The 17,663-nt window shown below is 47.0% G+C and overlaps 1 protein-coding gene and 1 long non-coding RNA gene across 3 annotated transcripts; one reads left to right on the top strand and one right to left on the bottom strand.

Annotated features, from left to right (window-relative positions):
* The first annotated feature begins 99 nt into the window (after positions 1-99).
* On the top strand, positions 100-4,282 carry LOC147230774 (uncharacterized). Its single transcript, XR_015106739.1, has 3 exons — positions 100-1,697; positions 1,781-3,815; positions 3,900-4,282. It is a non-coding gene; the product is annotated as an uncharacterized LOC147230774 (long non-coding RNA).
* A 4,334-nt stretch (positions 4,283-8,616) lies between these two features.
* On the bottom strand, positions 8,617-16,480 carry kcnj12b (potassium inwardly rectifying channel subfamily J member 12b). 2 transcript variants are annotated; one of them, XM_086154262.1, is made up of 3 exons: positions 15,900-16,479; positions 11,204-12,529; positions 8,617-11,109 (listed from the first exon to the last, which is right to left on the bottom strand). In XM_086154262.1, the coding sequence occupies exons 2-3, from the start codon at positions 12,428-12,430 to the stop codon at positions 11,074-11,076; spliced, it is 1,263 nt and encodes a 420-aa protein (XP_086010388.1). In that variant the 5' UTR covers positions 12,431-12,529; positions 15,900-16,479; the 3' UTR covers positions 8,617-11,073. The 2 variants fall into 2 exon arrangements, with proteins under 2 accessions (XP_086010388.1, XP_086010387.1); XM_086154261.1 differs by having other exon boundaries at positions 8,617-12,529; positions 15,900-16,480.
* Positions 16,481-17,663: the final 1,183 nt, after the last annotated feature.

The raw sequence follows: 17,663 nt of genomic DNA, 5'->3' as shown, positions 1-17,663 counted from the left end.
CTGTTATTCATCAATTTAACTCAATTTAATCAATTTCTTATCATTTATTTATTGTTACACATTAAAAAAAAAGAGGATCACCAGTGAACATGATTCCACCTTTTTTTTTTTTTTTTTTACCAAAAACCAACTGTCATACCAGTTTTTTTTTTTACACAGTTAAGGTTTATTATTGCTATTATATAAATTTGAAGTAATTATCTCTGAATTAATTATATAGAAAGGGAATAAAAAACAGTTAATAATCTGGAACATTTTTGTCAACAGTTTATTCTTTTATATTTTTTAGGAAGTGAATTATAAAAAAAAACAACTCTTCTCTCATAACACAACAAAACAACAAAATGTTGCTTGACTTTGTGAGCTATTTTCAACATCAACTCTATTTCGCACATGTAGGACAGTATGTGTGAACGTGAGAATGTTCAGTGAGACATTGGGGATCTGAACTGAGGGTATGAATTTCACGCACTGGAAAATATGGGATATTTTCATGATCTGATCTTGGGCTAAAAACACCACATATCAAAATATTGAATGCAATCAGAAAAAAAAATTAAGGTTAACAGAAGAGACAGAGGGTGTAGAATCAGAGCAGAAGAATCCACAGATAAATCTTGAAATGAAATATAAAAAAATTTGTCAAAAAAAAAAAAGTTAAAAAGTTAAAGCGCTATAATGTGTGAAATGCAAGTAATAAAAAAATAAATAAAAAACAAATGTATATTTATATGTGTATATATATTGAAATGAAGTGTGAAATTCAAGTGATAAAACAAAAAAAATCCACTATATACATACATATGTTTGTGCATGTTTATGTGTGTGTGTGTGTGTGTGTGTGTGTGTGTGTGTGTGTGTATATGTGTATTAGAGAGAGTTTGTGTGTGGCCTTTGAATTTTTTCTGGTGTTTAAATGCTTTTATAATTCACGGGTCAAAAATGACCCATAAGACAATCTTTGTACCCTAGTGGTGTACAGCCCACATGGAAACATAAACAAAAAAAAAATATCACTTTTTCTAATGATGGAGTCCCTTAAGGAAAAGTCATAAAATTTCAAGTTGGAAAAAGATAGGTTAAGGTGTTTTTTCTACAGCGAAACATGGTAGTGGGTCACTTTTGACCCGCAAGACAACACAAGGGTTAAAATAGATGCACACATATGGAAATGAAAGTTTACTGTGTTTTGCACAAATACAGTCTTGATTCAAAGAAGGCAAAACACCTCAACTCACCTTCTTAAAATTATTACCCAAGTCATTTTTTCCTGTCTCAGTCAACTCCTCATTCAACATTTTCTGAAGAACTTGAACTAATGACGTGGGTGATTATCTAGAGAGGGCAGCGATGTGTTCAATCAAACGCAAGTTTCCCCGTAAAATGATATTCTTTCTTTGTCTTTCGGGAGAAGCCGATCAGTTCCCGGGTCTCCTTTTCACACCAACGAGTCACAGTTTCTTCAGGCCTGAAAACCTGTAGATCTCTGGCAGCGGGTGGTTCTGCTTCATTTCTTCTCAGCCTCACTGTTTCCCTCGAGCCTCAGGTGAGAACTGGTGCCACATGAAATGAGAGGATGAGGAGCTCGGATCTGATTTAATGACGTCACGTCCGTGAGACGAGGACTTGAGTACGGCGAAGCAGAAGCCCCTGTCCTCGGCGCTCCTTCGTTCCCAGCAGGAAGTTCTCCGGTTGCCGTGCGTTTGCCGTCGGTATTGGAGTCAGAGCCTCCTGTAATCCAATCAGCCTGTTGCTGTAATCCAATCCCGTCTGTCTGCAGGAGTCGGAGCTGGACGCCGAGCGAACGGCCGACCGACGTGCTCAGCCGCAGGACGACCGGCTCCGTCAGCCAAAGAACAGAAAGAGATATGTTTGGCCAGTAAACATAAACATATACATATATATATATATATATACTGTACATATGGCGCTCTGATACTTGACTCAGCTCTTTTTCACTGTTTCTGCCGAATCATGTTGAGAAAAGGACTTCTGGCTCAGGTTCCCCCCTTCAGCGAGACCTGGCGTATCCAGACCGTCGCGTTTAATCAAACCCTTGTTTTTGGCTTGTTTATCATCGCTTTGGAACGACACCTTTCCAACCAAAGTCACACACATGAAGCTTTTTCTTGAATGCCACAGAACACAGATCTTCTAAAGTGTGGATCTTAAAGCAATCCAAATATTTTACTTCTCTTTCTATTACTTTGCCGTCTGTAAGTCATGATCATCCAAAACATTGAGTTTCTGTCACTTCGGTTCACGCCGTTGTTCCGTGACCATTCAGAGGGAATGTTGTCGTTTTAATTGAATCCATTTATTGTCATTTAGGGAATATCCCCCTATTTTGGATTTTCTCCTTTTTCAAATCTCTAACCTGCACAATATCTAATGTTTCAGCCTGAAACCTTTTTTGTCTAAACTTATATTTGCTTTTTGCTCGGCTTTAGGTTTGATTGCTACTCTGGTGTTTGCCGGTGCGGGGCAGCGCTGCGGCTGAGTCAGTTCTTATTTTAGTGCCTTATTTAATCACAAAGCCATCGTTGGGGGTTCACGTGCACGGGGAAGGAGTTACTGTGGTGCCACATTTTGTTTGCATGAAAAATGCCGTTTTAATCAAGTCTTAGCGGTTGATTGATAGACTTAAGTTGTGTTTTATGCTTGCCCTGACATTTCATACGATGGAGAATATATAGCTATTTAAAACACAAGCCGAGGCTCCTTGTAGGTCATACGGTCATATATAATATAACGATGACAATTATAACGTACTCGATTGCTCCATAATTAACCGTGTGCCAGTTGTTAAAACAGTTTTAAAATGTCATCATCTCTATAGTCGGAGTCGGTGTGCTTATTAAAGTCCGACCGATCCCAAGTACACGGGATGTTAAAGGCGGATAAGAATCCAAACCCTCTGCTCTCTGGAGGTCGAAGCAGCCGGGCAACAGTTTCAGTTGCAGACGAATCCATCCGGAATTCTAAAACCAGTTGGCCAATTTCCTTTCTCAGCCTCAGCTCTTTCCAGCGAGGGCGGGTTATTCCAACCAGCATTCTTCCATTCCCAAGTCCACTTGTCTAACCTTTAAAAACGTCCGCACCCTCAATAGAATAACACAAGGCGGTCCGACAGATCTCATTTCACAGTCAAGAGGAAGAGAAACTGCAATATTATATGGAGGGCGACGTGCTGGTGAGGACAAGCCGGGTCCGGATGAGAAGTTGTTCCCTTGTTACCAAGGCCTTTCCCACAAAGCGCTTCATGTCCCAAAATTGGCACCTGGGAAGTTTTTTTTGTTTTCAAAGCTGTTTGGCCATTAACTTGTTTTCTGTATGAAATGATTGTAAACTGCGGCGCAGTCTGGATGAGAGGCCCGACAGCTGCTTCAGGGTGTATTATTTATAAGAATGAATAGTAACCAGGTGAGCTCATGAAAAATGGTCAGTGGTTTGAAATCCTCTTCTTCTCCTTGGGGTTGTTCTCCTCCTCCTCCTCCTCCAATTCTCTATGTCCTCGTCTCTCGTGCCGACTGACTTCATGTCTTCTTTCCGTCCATGAATCTCCTGGTCGTCCTTCCTCCGGACCTCCTGCCTGGCAGTTCCAACCTCAGCATCCTTCTACCCAGATCCTCACCGTCCCTCCTCTCTACACGTCCAAACCGTCTCAGACTTTCTCTCCAGAACACATAACGTGTGCCGTCTCTCTGACGGTTTCATTGCTGATCCGATCCGACCTGCTCGCTCCCAAAGGGAACCTCAGCATCTTCCTCCGGCTCTGCTTCCTGTCTTGTCCGCAGTGCCGAGCTCTCTAAACCGTACGGCATCGCCGGTCTCACCACTATCTTTCTGGCCGATACTCCATCACACGTTACCCCTGACACTTTCTGCTCCCACTGCAGATCACAGTGTCATCTGCAAACATCATGGTCCGTGGAGGTTCCCGTCTGACCTCATCTGGCAGCCTGTCCATCACCAGCGTAAACAATACGAGGCTCTATTCATGTCGAAATCTTCTCGTCGTGGCAATCGGACTCGAAGACGTTTCACCGCTCATCAGAGAGGCTTCTTCATTTCTACTGACCTGCGTGGAAGATTCCCACGAGCCTCGGTTCATGCGATCCAACAGGTTTCACTCCTTTGTCCATCTTTAGCTTTTTCACATTCCAATCCAGGTAGTCCCACCATAGTTGCTCCTTTGCCCCCAAAGAAGGACACCCCGTTAGCATAACAACCCCCTCAGACTCATCTCTTCCATGTAAATAACAAGCCGCCATAACATAGACCCGCCCAAAACCCCGGCACTTACATTTGGAAACTCCCCCACAGGTCAGGTCCGAACTGATGAAGCCTCTTGGATGAGGGGTGACACGTCTTCAAGTCCAGTTGTCACGACAAGAGGATTTCGACATGAATTCACCACGACCCGGATGACTGAGACCTCAGAAGACAAGAAGAGGCTTCAGGCCGACCCCCAATGTAGTCCTGCCTCCTCCTTGAACTTGTCTGTCAATCCTACAGCACAGCTCACATACATGTCCTGCACCGGTCAAACATACATGTCCTGCACCGGTCCAACATACATGTCTTGCACCGGTCCAACATACATGTCCTGCACCGGTCAAACATACCTCTCTGCCACTCCAGAGTTCCTCAGAAAGTACGAAGGTCCCTCGTATGCCTTATCTCCACTGGCATGCATCCTGTCTGACTGCGGCTAACCTTCATTCCTGTCCTTTCCAGAGCACGCCTTCATCTCTCTCTGGATGTTCCTTCACTTGCTCCCTGCTCTCATTGCAGATCACAATGTCATCTGCGAACAATTTTATCTGTGTCCTACTCGGCTGTGTGAATCGATCAGAAATTGGTTTTATTATACTACACCATCATTCTAGTGGTAAAAATGTACCCAGAGTTTTTTTGTAAAAGTACCAGCCTTGCTGTTGCAGCTAATTATGGCAAACGTACGAAAAGCAAAATGAAATGGGCTCGCCGGCATGGTCTAAATGTTTATTGAATAGTAAACGTAGGAGGCGGTGCTTTGTGAACGAAGGCGTAAATGACCGTTCAGGGATGCACATCAACAGTTCTCATTAAGCATGACGGCAGTGGAGGAGAATAAACCTGAAGTGATAACTTTATGTGGCATCCCGTGTTTAACGGAAACTTTATGAGGTTGCAAAACAGCTCTTTGCCCTAAAAAGACCCCGTCTGAAGGGTTTCATCCAGGTCCAGCCTTCCCGTTTCCCAGTTTTGTTTCTGTCAGCGTTGCATGGTGTTGCTTTTCTCACCCTCTGAAACCAGCGAGGAGGAGAACTGCTGCAATTAATGCTCCATTTTTTTTTCTGTTTAAACATCCCACTCTGCATGTTGAAAGATTGACCTTCCACACGTTCTCATCCTCCAACACTGCAGAGTGGGTGGGAAAAATCCCATTTTATTCTCAGCAGCGCCTTGTGATAAAGCATGGAGAAATTATACTTTGGTTTGCTGTTGAAATGATTTAATGTCACACAAAAAACATTATGTCACTTTTAACCAAAATATCACATTTGTTCCGCACAGACACTCTTTGTTACTTTGGCCAGCGGGTCAAATCAACGGATAACAACCTCGGAAGAATGGAAAGAAGCACATTCAACAAAAACACTCAATTTTCGGGCACTGCTGTAATGAATTTTTGATAAAGCACCGCATTTAACATCACGGAGGACATTTTAAACCCTACAGGATACATTATTCTCCTTATTATTATTAAATCGAATGTAAACTTGTGGCGCATTAGAGTCTATCTTCAAAGTAAACTTTATTTTAAATGGGGAAATTTTAGTCCAAGCAGATATGACTTCATTTGTTAAGATGTTGATATTAACTGTAGATCATATTAACCGCTGAATATTGAACAATTGATTTTGGCTTTAAATAACATCTCCATTGATACTAAGATCATTTTAAAGTCTTGTTTTGTTTTTTAACCGAAACCACAGACTTTGGTTTACCAAAAGACCATTGTTATTACTTTTTGGATCAGAAGTAACCCGTACCACTCAATGAAAGCTGGCACAACGGTACATTTGGACAATCCGAAGTGATTGTTAGTTTTGAGTGAGGTTTCCGTGCGAGCGTGTCGAGAGTCGCACCGTGAAGACTTTCCAGTGAAATCAAGACGGACGGCCGAGTCTCATCCGTTCGTTCGCGGACGAGCCTGGATGATTGCATAAGAGTGAAAGAAGAAACATTTGACCCCCACCCGATACTGTCTCCCGCTGAAACTCCTCCATAAATCTCCCTTCTGCGCCTCCATGCTGATCAAACATCTGCCTGGGTCCCTGCAGGAGTCACGTCCGACCGCAAAACAATGCTTTCTGTCATCGTACCGGATTCCAAACATATTTTTGGGGCACATTTGCCACCGCGGTTTTGGGAGCAACATGAAGTTGCTTTGCAGTGGGAAATTAGTCAGCTTGATAATATGTCTTTATTTATGTTGGCCTTTAAAACCATTAAGAAGCTATTATAGATGGCAGGATATTTACCGTATATATATCATGTAATCATAATTGACGGATTAGGTTTAGAAACGGTATCATCTCATACACACACCTTTTCATGTTTTGCAGTGTTTCACTTCTTCCCATCTTTGTATGAATGGTCGAGACAAGAATGAAAATAAAAATCTTCTAATAAATAAGTAAATGACTAGAAAATCAAACAACACACATATAATGCCAACTAAATTATGTCGATTGTATAAACATATTGATATACATATCATAGAATATATGTATTTTAATCACACACACAACCATATATTTATACATATACACTGCACACAATTAGTAGTCAAGTGATTATTTTGACCATATCATCATTTTATCCATAATTTCCAACTCCGAGCTGTAGAAACTTAAATGCTTACTGAATAAAAAGCATACCAGGTGATGTGTATCTGAGTAACGAGGGAGGTTGTGGCCTCGGGAGAGCGACACCCTGCACCGAGGTGTGCAGAAGGATGAGGCAGATTCTTCTCGGGGAAAGTGGGCCAAAAATGAGATTTAAGTGACTCTGAAAAGTCAAAAGTTGTCAAAAGTCTTTCATCGGGCTGCAGCACGCTTGAACTGCCAAAGATATTGGGGCGAATCACAGAACCATCAAATGTTTTGTTGCAAATATTCAACAGGGTCGCAAGAAACGTGTCGCAAATGAACCGCCAAAGGTTTGAGAAGAATCAACGATGAAGCTGCCAGGCAGCCGTTCTCCTCCACTGCTGCCGTATTCCACAGCCACAGCCTACCTGGAGCGTCCAGAAGAAGCAGCCTTCGGTTCTTCCAGGTGTGGCCGAGGTAAGAAAGGCTGACCCGCAACAGGTATGTGCAGGTGTTGTTAAAGATCGGCTAGTTGGACCTTTTCTGGGTTGGAAATGGACTCAAAATCAACTCTCAGACCTGCTGCCAATTTTTGGAAGACCTGTCTTGAAGCAGCAGTGCCGAGAAAAGTCTCTGTCAAGAAGACTTTTCCTTTTCTGCAAGCCACCGCTCCACCCCATGCATCAACGTCGTCCACGGCGTGTCTTGAAGGCCAGTAAAGGCCTTAAAGATGAAAAAGTGCCGTCCTCCTCTGCGCTCAAGGTGCAGCCGAGGTGCAGCTGACCTGCAGCTGACCTGCAGCTGACCTGCAGCTAACCTGCAGCTAACCTGCAGCTAACCTGCAGCGTGCCAAGTGGCCTGTTTGGTTTGCCAGCCCAGATCCTGTTAAGCCTGATACTGTGTGATTTCTCAGGTCAACTACCGAGTGGGTGTTGGGTTTTCTGTTCCTCCTCCTGTTTCAAGGAGCTCAGAGTGTTTCCTTCGTCCACCTGCAGACACCCGGGTAGTTTTCTCTAAAACGACTCCAGAGGATTTTGATTTGAGCAGCAGCCGGCCTGCCCCTTTTTCCATATTGTAACTCTGCACTGTCTGTTGCAGACTTCTGAAGTGTTTTATGAAATACAAATGACATCAGGCCTTATGTTGCTTCCCCTCTGAGCTGATATAAATATATATATATATATATATATTAATACTGCTCAAAAAGAATAAAGGGAACACTTTAACAACACAATTTAGCTCCAAATCAATCACACAAAGTGTCCACCGGGGAAGCAACGACACTGAATAATTTGGACTTGTTTTAAGGACTTTGGCTCAGAGTGTGACTCCAAATCCAAACCTCCATGGGTTCATACATTTGATTTCCATCGATCATTTTGTTGTCAGAACATTCAACTATGTAAAGAACAAAGTATTAAATAGGACTATTTCATTCATTCACATCTAGGATGTGATTTTAGTGTTCCCTTTATTTTTTTGAACTGTTTTACTTTTACATTGAAGATGGCTTGTGGCTATTTTGGCGACTGGCAACATGTGAATACAAGCTGCAGCCAGTCTTCCCGCCCAAAGACATTCGACCCGCAGCATCCAGGTGAACGCTGATTTGTAAACAAACTGCAAGTTTTTCTTTGGATAAAGCATCCGCTTTAGTTTTCCATGATTTACGGCTAACTTTGGCCACCGCTAACGTTAGCTTTCCGAGGTTTTACTTGGACAGGAAAACTGGGAAATGTCTTATTTGTTTTTAAAATGTATTTTATTTAAAACTTGTCTCACATAACAAACTTAACCGTGCAAGGAGAAAACAGCATTGCTTCAAATGGATTGTAAGGAAGACACAAAGAGGTCAAAGTTGTCTCAGTAGATGTGATTTCAGTCCTTCAAACAAAGATTTCCAAGCTCAAGCAGCTTTACGATATGAAATAAAATATTACTTAGCTTCTATTCAAGCTCAGAGGTTGTATAACCCCCTGCCAACAGGAAAACAATAACCCACACATCTTATTTACAATATAAGCTGAAGTTCTTCTCATGACATCCCGTGCCCTGTTTTAGCGCAAATGGCTCCGGAGCCACCATTTGTTTTATTGAGCTTTATTTTAGGATCTTTTCAGCACAAGTCAGCAAGATAAACACACAAACATGTTTAAATGTGCTGAAAAAGCAGCCGGTTGTTAAAGATGACCCAGATTTCTGCTGGGATGCAGCGCCGAGGTGCAACCCTGCATGTAGGTTACTCACCGCCGCACCGAGAACGTCAGGACTTTTAACAAATGGTGGCCTGGGAGGTCATCATTTATTTAATGTGGGAATTAACTCTTTCAATACTGTGTTTCCTGAATCACTTTGCAATGCGTTTGAGTAATATCCTTCTTTCCGTTAAGACATTTTCTCACCATAAAGTTAAAACTACTCTTACTTTAGGCACATCGTTCTCGAACACTTTCCAAATTCTTTTTGCCGCGCATGTGGAGGTCCTTCTTCTCCGCATCGAACAAATGTCATTTCCTCCGGTAGTGGTTTTTATCGAACAGTTCAGGTGGTTTACCGGGCTCGGTGAAGTGATCCGGATTAATAAATCAGGTTTTTGTCTGAAAATGGCGGCGCAGTGGTTAGCACTTTAGCCCCGCGGCCAGAAGGTCCCTGCTTGGATGGCGGCGGAGCGGCAAGTTTCCCCGAGCCTACGGCCGGTTTCTTGTGTTCTCCGGGTTCCTGCCGCGGCCCGGAAACATGCAGTGGGTTCGCTGGAGACTCTAAGTATCCCAGATGTGCCAATGAGAGAACGTATGTCTGTTTGTCTGCGGGTGCGTCGCCGTGATCGGCCGCCGACGGCTCCGGGTGAAAACCGCCTCTCGACAACAGCGGGAGGTTTCGGCGCCACCGAGTTCAGCGTGAGCGGGAGATAATGACTGAACGGATTCAGTTCTGTGGCCCTGAAAGTTAAGTTCATTATAGATCCAAAAAAAACAAGACCTTTTCAGCAATTGACATCACATATGCAACATTTGAAAAAAAAATACGACCCCAGAAGAGTTTGAGGACACAAAACCAGCGAGCATCTCCAGACGCGCTTCGGACAGACGTGAAAAACACAAACCTGAATCGTGGGATCGAAATCTTCCGACAAAAAATCACAACCCTTCGTATTTGTTTCTATACACGTGGTCGGACTGGCTTCAACGAAACGAGTCACAGAACAGAAAAACAACATGGCCCTGGTGTGCGCTGTGCCGGACTTACTAATACTGAGATTTGTGAACCTCTTTGCAGTGCGTCTTCTAGCGGCCGCATGAATCCTCCCTCCGTTGTCCTGTGTTGCAGTGCATTCGTCTCTCAAAGAAATCACACATCAAACATGAGTCTTAAGAGCGCAATCTTTAAACGCTGCGGAGCTGCGGAGCTCGGCAACCGGGCAACGCCAGTGTGTGGAAACTCTCTGAAAATCTGACCGGCGTCCTGAATCATGAGGTCTTAAGAAGATCGCAGATTAGAAAGTCTATCTTCAGCTCTTGCGTTTCTTTTTTTTTCCCCTGCCTTCCTGGAGAGCAGAATCTAAAATATGCAACAGATGTAGCTAAAATAAACTGAAGCCTATTTTTGTTTTCTGAAATCTGGCATCTTGTTTGGCTCCCTTGTCACGGTAAAGTGGGTTTTGTGCCGCGCAGGAAAGTACAGGTCGAGTGCAGCGACGGCGGAAGAGCAGAGCTCATCAAACCAACGCAGCGCTTCCCGCCGACCAAAGAAAAACCCACAGACAGAAATCATTGTTTTCCTCGTGGTGACGTCGTGCACCGTCAGCTTTGTCCTTCCTTTTTGTGAATAAGCGTTTAAAAGTCCGCCGGCCGTAGTGAAGTCGGTCCTGTGAGACGACGAGAAGAGCCGTCGCCGACTCTGAGAAATACGAAACACTGAACGTCTTATTGTTGCGACGTCTCCTTCGTCGCCCTGCGAGTTCTTCTTCCGTCCGCAGTAAAAGTGCATGAAGTGTGTAAATGGTCCGCGGTGCGACCGGAGTAGCGTCTTGTCTTTTCCAAAATAGTCGTATAAAATGAGGCGGCCGTGCACTTTATCAACAGGATCTGATGCAACTTGAAATGTTAGTTAGTGTTCGAGTGTCAGTAACCGTCCCGGGAAACCTCAGCGAACGTCCGTCCCGGTTCAGTGCCGGCGTGTCGGGCCGTCCTGGTGTCGGAGGGCGAGCTCTTCATAGATCGCTCGACGCACCTCCGTGCATCAACACCTAGAAGAGAACGACAGTTGTTACGGAGGCCGTCGACGGCGGGTTAAATCTCAGACTCTCGACGGGACGCCGTTTGACGTCGCTCGGGATTGACCTCTGACAGACGCGGCCCGTCGCCGTCTTTCTCCGCTTCGCCCGCCGCCTCCTCCTCCTCCTCCTCATCCCTGCCGATGAAGGCCAGCTCGTTCTCGTAGCAGAAGGAGTTGGCGCCGGACGTGGGGAACTTTCTCTCCTCCATGTCCTTGGCGCTACATCTGGGGGTGGAGGGGACTTCGAAGGTCTTGTGAAAGTAGGCGTAATCTATTCTGTATTGGCTCTTCTCCTCGAAGATGAGGGGTTCGAAGCGGTGACCCCAGAGGATCTCCGAGGACAGGTAGGAGCTGCGGGCCTGCGTCGTCATGGCCGTGGCCTCCACCAGACCTTCCAGTATGATCACGATCTCGAAGTCGGACGTTTCCAGGTCCTGTTTGCTTATCCCGAACAGAGGGCTCTCCTCGTCGATTTCGTGAATGACGGTCAGAGGAGCCACCAGGAAGAGGCGGTCGGTGCCCTTGTCGTAACCGACGTTCATGTCGATCTGGTCCAGGGGGATGTACTCGCCTTCTATGGTGTACCGGGGTTTGACCAGCTGCGCTCTGACGTGCGCCTCCACGATGTGGCTTTTTCTGAGGTTGGCGACCCGAAACATCAGGCACAGCTTCCCGTCGCGCATGGCGATGACGGCGTTGTGGCTGAAGAGCAGCGTCTGCGCTCGCTTCTTAGGCCTGGCCATCTTGGCCATGATGGCGCCGATCATGAAGGCGTCGATGATGCAGCCCATGATGGACTGGAACACCACCATGAAGACGGCGGCGGGACATTCCTCGGTCACGCAGCGAGCCCCGTACCCGATGGTCGTCTGGGTCTCGATGGAGAAGAGGAAAGCCGCCACGAAGGTGTTGACCTGGGTCACGCAAGGGACGAACCCGTCGTCCCCCTCGGCGCGCTCCATGTCCCCGTGCAGGAGGCCGATGACCCAGAAGGCCAAGCCGAACGTCAGCCAAGACACCACGAACGCCAGGCCGAACAGCAGGAACATGTACCGCCAGCGGATGTCCACGCAAGTGGTGAAAATGTCCGAAATGTAGCGCTGGGACTTCTCGTCCATATTGGAGAAATGGATGTTGCATTGGCCGGCCTTGCTGACGAAGCGAGCGTGGCTTTTTCGTCTGGTGCGGATCTTGCCGTTGCCGAAGCTGCCCACGGCAGGCATGGCGCCGAGTCTCAGGCCTTCTTCTTCGCAGGACGGGAAGTTGCGGCGGTGAGCTCTTCCCACGCTCATGCCTCAGTGGGTCTCGCACGATCGGCCCGGCTCGTGCAAAACCGACCGGGTTCACGGGGAGTCGAAGCCGAAAGCCGGAGGAGGAGAGGCCGCAGTTTCCTGCAGAAGGACAGACCAATCAGTACAAAACACGAGATGTGACCTCTTCGCGCCGTCGCTCCCGTGGCGACGGCCCCGGTCACGAGGGGACGGATATCATACGCCGACTTTCTTAGAAGAATAACAACGAATCGGACTCTTTAGATGAGGAGCGCCGTGATCCAAGATGATTGAACTTTTAATCCTTCACCACAATGAGTGGTTTCATTTCCCAAATAGCAATTCTTTGAACCACAAAATGCTACGTTGAAAACAAAACTCATTATATGTTTACCTTGACATGCCAACCATCTGCCTCTCCTGTGAGATCAGATCTACTTGATGGATCCCCACGGGGGGAATTCCTCTGTCACAGCAGCCAAGCAGTTAGAATGTCAAACCGTAAAAAAGTGTAAGAAATAAGAATATAAATATAAGCGGGGAGACCGAAGCTAGCGAGCCAAATAAATAGATAAACAGACAACGGCATCAGGGATAGGAACGGGCAACGTAAAGGACCGGCGAGGCTCCCGTTCTGCAGCTATAAGGATCCCAGTTCCCACGGGACGTGCATTCATTCTAATTTTATTTTACCTAGATACCATTTGAGAATAGCCCCTTTCTATTCTGAAGTTGGAATTGGAACATTGTCTTGGTCGCCACCTCGGTATTTTAAACCGTCGCTTCCCCGTTTTTCTTTTCGATACGAATGTCAACCATCGAGAAAATGCGTTTGCGGCGCAAACAGCAATTTATGGGGATTTTTCCGGTGCTTCCTGTGACTCCCGGGCTGAAAACCTGTCTTTATTTTGAGATTTTTCTTCTACCTGGCCTACGAGCACCTGCGTCTCTTGTTTATCACCTTCACCTCCCTCTCCCGCTCTCTTGGAAACACTCGGGTACGTAATACATGTTTCTGATCAACAAGGTACCGAAATAGCGGGCTAATCCAATGCCCTGCCATTTTTTGTGACGTATCTTCGGTTTCTTCCAGCTGGCAGGACTATTGAGAGTCACCGGAGTCACTGAGACCAGAGTGTGTGAATCCCTTGTGAGGCTGTGCTGGAAAATAATATGGGTCTGGAAAAAATGGGGCAGAAAATGTCATAATATTGCGACGGATGGATTTGGAAGGAATCAATAGACTAACTCTGCGGTAATGGCAAATATTAGATGAAAAGGGATTTTTATCCAAATCGGCACACCTGCAGAGTTTCAGTCTGAAATACATTTCAAACAGAAAGGGCTCATGTTTCTTTCATTTCTTTTACATGTTTCCCCAATATTCTTGTTCTGCAAATAAACACATGCAATGAAATGTCAATAAACTAAACAATAATTATTATTAATAATAATGAGTAGATTTTCAATTTAATCAAGTATTAAATCATTCTGACGGAATATTATCCTGATTATGTGTCTGATGTGGTGAAACCTTAGCAAGAATACTTCTTCCTGTATATTTGACATCTTTAAAATGAGTTTGCCGGGTTGAAAGAAAAACAACTCCAAATGACTTCTGATACGACTTAATCCTCATCCGTTGCCGAGCGACGTGTGACCGGGGTTTTGCGTCGACTCCTCGCGGCCGCTTCCTTCAGTAAACTCCCTTCCGAGCGCCGGCCGGGATTTACTGTTAAGAACCGGCGTGAAGCCCCGCCGGGTGTTCTGTCCGGCTCCGTGCCGACGCCTCGCTGAAGGCAAAAGAAACCCGCGGTGAGATCACACTGGGGACCGGGAACAGTTGTTTGTAAAGCACGAGAGCGGGACGACCTTTTCTATTTGGTGCTCAAGTCAAATGACGTCCGTGGCGTGCTCCATGAGAGACGCTCCCCGAGAGACGCTCCACGAGAGACGCTCCCCGAGAGACGCTCCACGAGAGACGCTCCACGAGAGACGCTCCACGAGAGACGCTCCCCGAGAGACGCTCCACGAGAGACGCTCGGCGTGGAACGTCGGAGGCGGCGGCACTTTTGAGCGTGGCTGTCAGGGCCCGCAGGGAAGAGACGGACGCTCCGTTGAACGCCGAGCTGCTCGAGCGGCGGAAACATCGTTTGGATGTGTGACGAGCGACGCTGCTCCGCCGGTGTCGCTTTTCTATTATTGACACACTTGTTGAAGCGGCGTCGCAGCGGACGCCGGTGTATCCGGAGGCCTGAGATCAGACGCCGCCGGGCCATCGGGTCAGCGGCGGGGCGGCGCCGAGCACGGCCGCGGGTTCGAACGCCTCGGGACGCCGTCCGGCCACTTATTCCAGCTTGACACGGGACTTGACCGATCCTTTGTTCCCTTTTTAACAACTCCGATTTTTAACAACTCCGCGATTTCCCATCCGTTGAAGTTTCATTAGATTTAAAGTTTATCACTTTTGATATTGATTGTATGGAATTTACAAGTGAACAACTTCCCCCAGTGGTATCATCTGGTCTTATCTTGGGTTTCCCTCCCAAAAAGGCCCCTGAGGGCGACGGGTTTGTTTTGGTGTTACGACAAATAGTTTACGGGTTTGTTTCCCGCCTCGTGCACTCGGCTCGAAGGCCCATGAAGCCTTGCGTGTCCTCGAGGCCGGGATAGCGTTGCATTTCCTAATTAGCATCACTGTAGCTTGTTGCTGTTCCTGGTTTGGCCTCAGGTGAACGTGGACATCAAACCAAAGCCTTTGATACCAACCTACAAAAACAAGCTTTTGGCGTCGATGGAGACGAGCTGTTTTGTTTGTTTTTCCCCCCATTGTCCTCTGAGATACCAGTTACTGCTCCAGGGTGATTATTTACTGTTCTCGCTGCTGCACCAGACAGAGTCTTGATGTGAGAGAACAGAAAGTCCAACAATAAGAGAAATAAGTATGAAGCCGTCAAAAGGCGACATCCCGATCTGAGGACTCGGGGTCACGAGAGGCTAAGAAGAGGTTACAGTCGCACCAGGCGGCTCCACTCGCTGTCAGGAAGTTACGGTGTGACGGTGAAGACGTCCGAAACGAGTGGCCTCAAGCCCTCCAGATGGTGGCGGCTCGACATTTGAAATGATTTTTGCTCCGACGTGGAGACGTGTTACACTGGTGTTACACTGGTGTTACACTGGTGTTACACTGATGTTACACTGGTGTTACACTGGTGTTACAAGGCAGGTGTTGTTTCTCGTCTCTGCGGCTGCCGGGGAGCCGAGTGTCGAACGACCGCGGGATATTATCGTTATCTAATATTCCCTCTCGTGCGGCGATCGCAGCGTCGGGCCAGAGACGGGTCTCTTTCCTCGCTCCCGTCGCCGTGACAAACGGGATATCAAAATACATCAAAATATAAATATTCCTGTCCGGGCGGTGAGTCTCCGCGTGAGCTTCTTCAACCCAAACCAGAATCATGCATCCTGTTGATCCCGTTCCGCAACTTACCTTCTGTGTCAACCAGTCTCCAACTTTCTTGTACTTCCAGCTGTAGTTTGTTTGTGTTTTCTTGTCAACCGAACTGCTGCATCTTTCTGCTACGGGTAGAACCACTCCAGCCTCGTGAGGTAGAAAAGTAAATGTCCGGAGAATCCCTTCATGTCTCTCCCTCCTGGTTTGTATGGATCTCTTGCTGGATTTGATAAAGAGGTCATTACAATCACGTCCGCCGCCGAGTCCTCCGAAACCGGCGCTCGACCGAGATCCACTCGATCGGACGAAGAGCAGAAAATAGACTTTAGCGAAGGCTCGAAATCATGTTTGTCCGCCCGGGAGGAGCGCGAGCTCACGATCCTGCTCGCCGTAACGGATTAAAATGATGAGCTACGGCTTCGGCGAAGGTCCTTCGAATCCACTCCGATAAAAAATCAAACGGAATTCTCCGATTCTTTCGGAGCGGCGTAGTTTCTCTCCCTCCATGTGTGTCACACTTTCTTAGTATATCTGCTATCTGATCTCGCTCCGCTGCGGATCCCACTCTGAATCCCACATCCAGTGAACTATTGCTCACCGCTCGGCTCTCGTCCTCCCCCTCCCTTCCTCCCTGTCACTGTAGATACTTGGCATTTGGAGACTGCGTGCTCTTCCCTTACCGAGCGTAAGGAACCGGCTGGCCTGATATATGTGCCCTCGTGTGCACGCCGTATATAAAGTGACAGGAAACAATTTTACATTTCTGTTTTGTCTTGAATACTCACTTGGGCCCTGAAAGTGTTCCAGTTGTTGGGTAACAACATTTACTTCTGGGAAAGAAAACCGAGTACTTACTGGCGCCGCCAGGCTCGGTGAAAAGGCAGAACAGAAAGCCGGTGATCGCGCGTCACATTCATCGCCGATTTTGCAATCTTGCTTCAGAGAAAGAAAACAAAACGGGTCGCGGGAGTGGGCGAAGCGGTCTGCGTTTTGACTCATTCAAAAAGCAAAGCGGCTCCTGCGATTTCCAAACCTGCCGTGGGCCGGTTCTCGCTCGACGGGCCCGACCGGCCCTGCGTGGGGACGCCGGCGAGGTGGTCACCATCACGCCGGGATCGTCGGCGCCATGTGTTTTCTAACGCTAATGTCAACCTAAAAGGTAAAACCTGGGGCGGACTGACTGGCGTCTGACAAACGTCCGTCAACGCATTTCTTGCTGTTGCATTCGTCCTAAAATCCATGTGACAAATGCCCACATTGACATTCGATGTGTCATCATTTGCCAAAAGCCACGTCGCTTCACGCGGCCTCGACCGCCTCCGACGGGCCGCACGGCCGTCGTCCTCGAGGACGGGCAGAGTCGTGGACAGGAAGCCGTCTGCAGATGCTTATCCTCCGTGCGCTGACGCTCTTACGGCGGCGGACCGGACGCCGGTCAGCCCGGAGGCAGCGGCATCTGGCGGCCCAGCGGACGCAGAGATGCACGGGACGGCGGCGGGAGATTCCCATCCATCCCAAGGTCGGTCGGCGGAGGCGGCGCCGCAGGGACTCTTCAAGTGGAGCTGAGCGTGCACCGCAGGAGGCCGTGCACGTGTATCCGCACGCACAGCATGGAATTAAGTTTTTTTTCGGTTAAGATCAATCTAGCAATAATAATTCATAGTAAAAGTAATAAATAATAATAACTCAGATGAATTAATTTCGATCAAATGAAAGACTCGCTTCCATCGTCTCGCCTCAATAAAGGAATCGTGTCTAAACACTGAATTATATTTCAATTATGTTATGGTCACAAAATCT

This window comes from Fistularia commersonii, chromosome 10 (assembly GCF_037954325.1).
Source record: "Fistularia commersonii isolate RoL2024-O1a breed Wild chromosome 10, RoL_Fcom_v1.0, whole genome shotgun sequence".
Classification (NCBI taxonomy): domain Eukaryota; kingdom Metazoa; phylum Chordata; class Actinopteri; order Syngnathiformes; family Fistulariidae; genus Fistularia; species Fistularia commersonii.
This window is presented reverse-complemented; position numbering and strand designations above follow the sequence as displayed.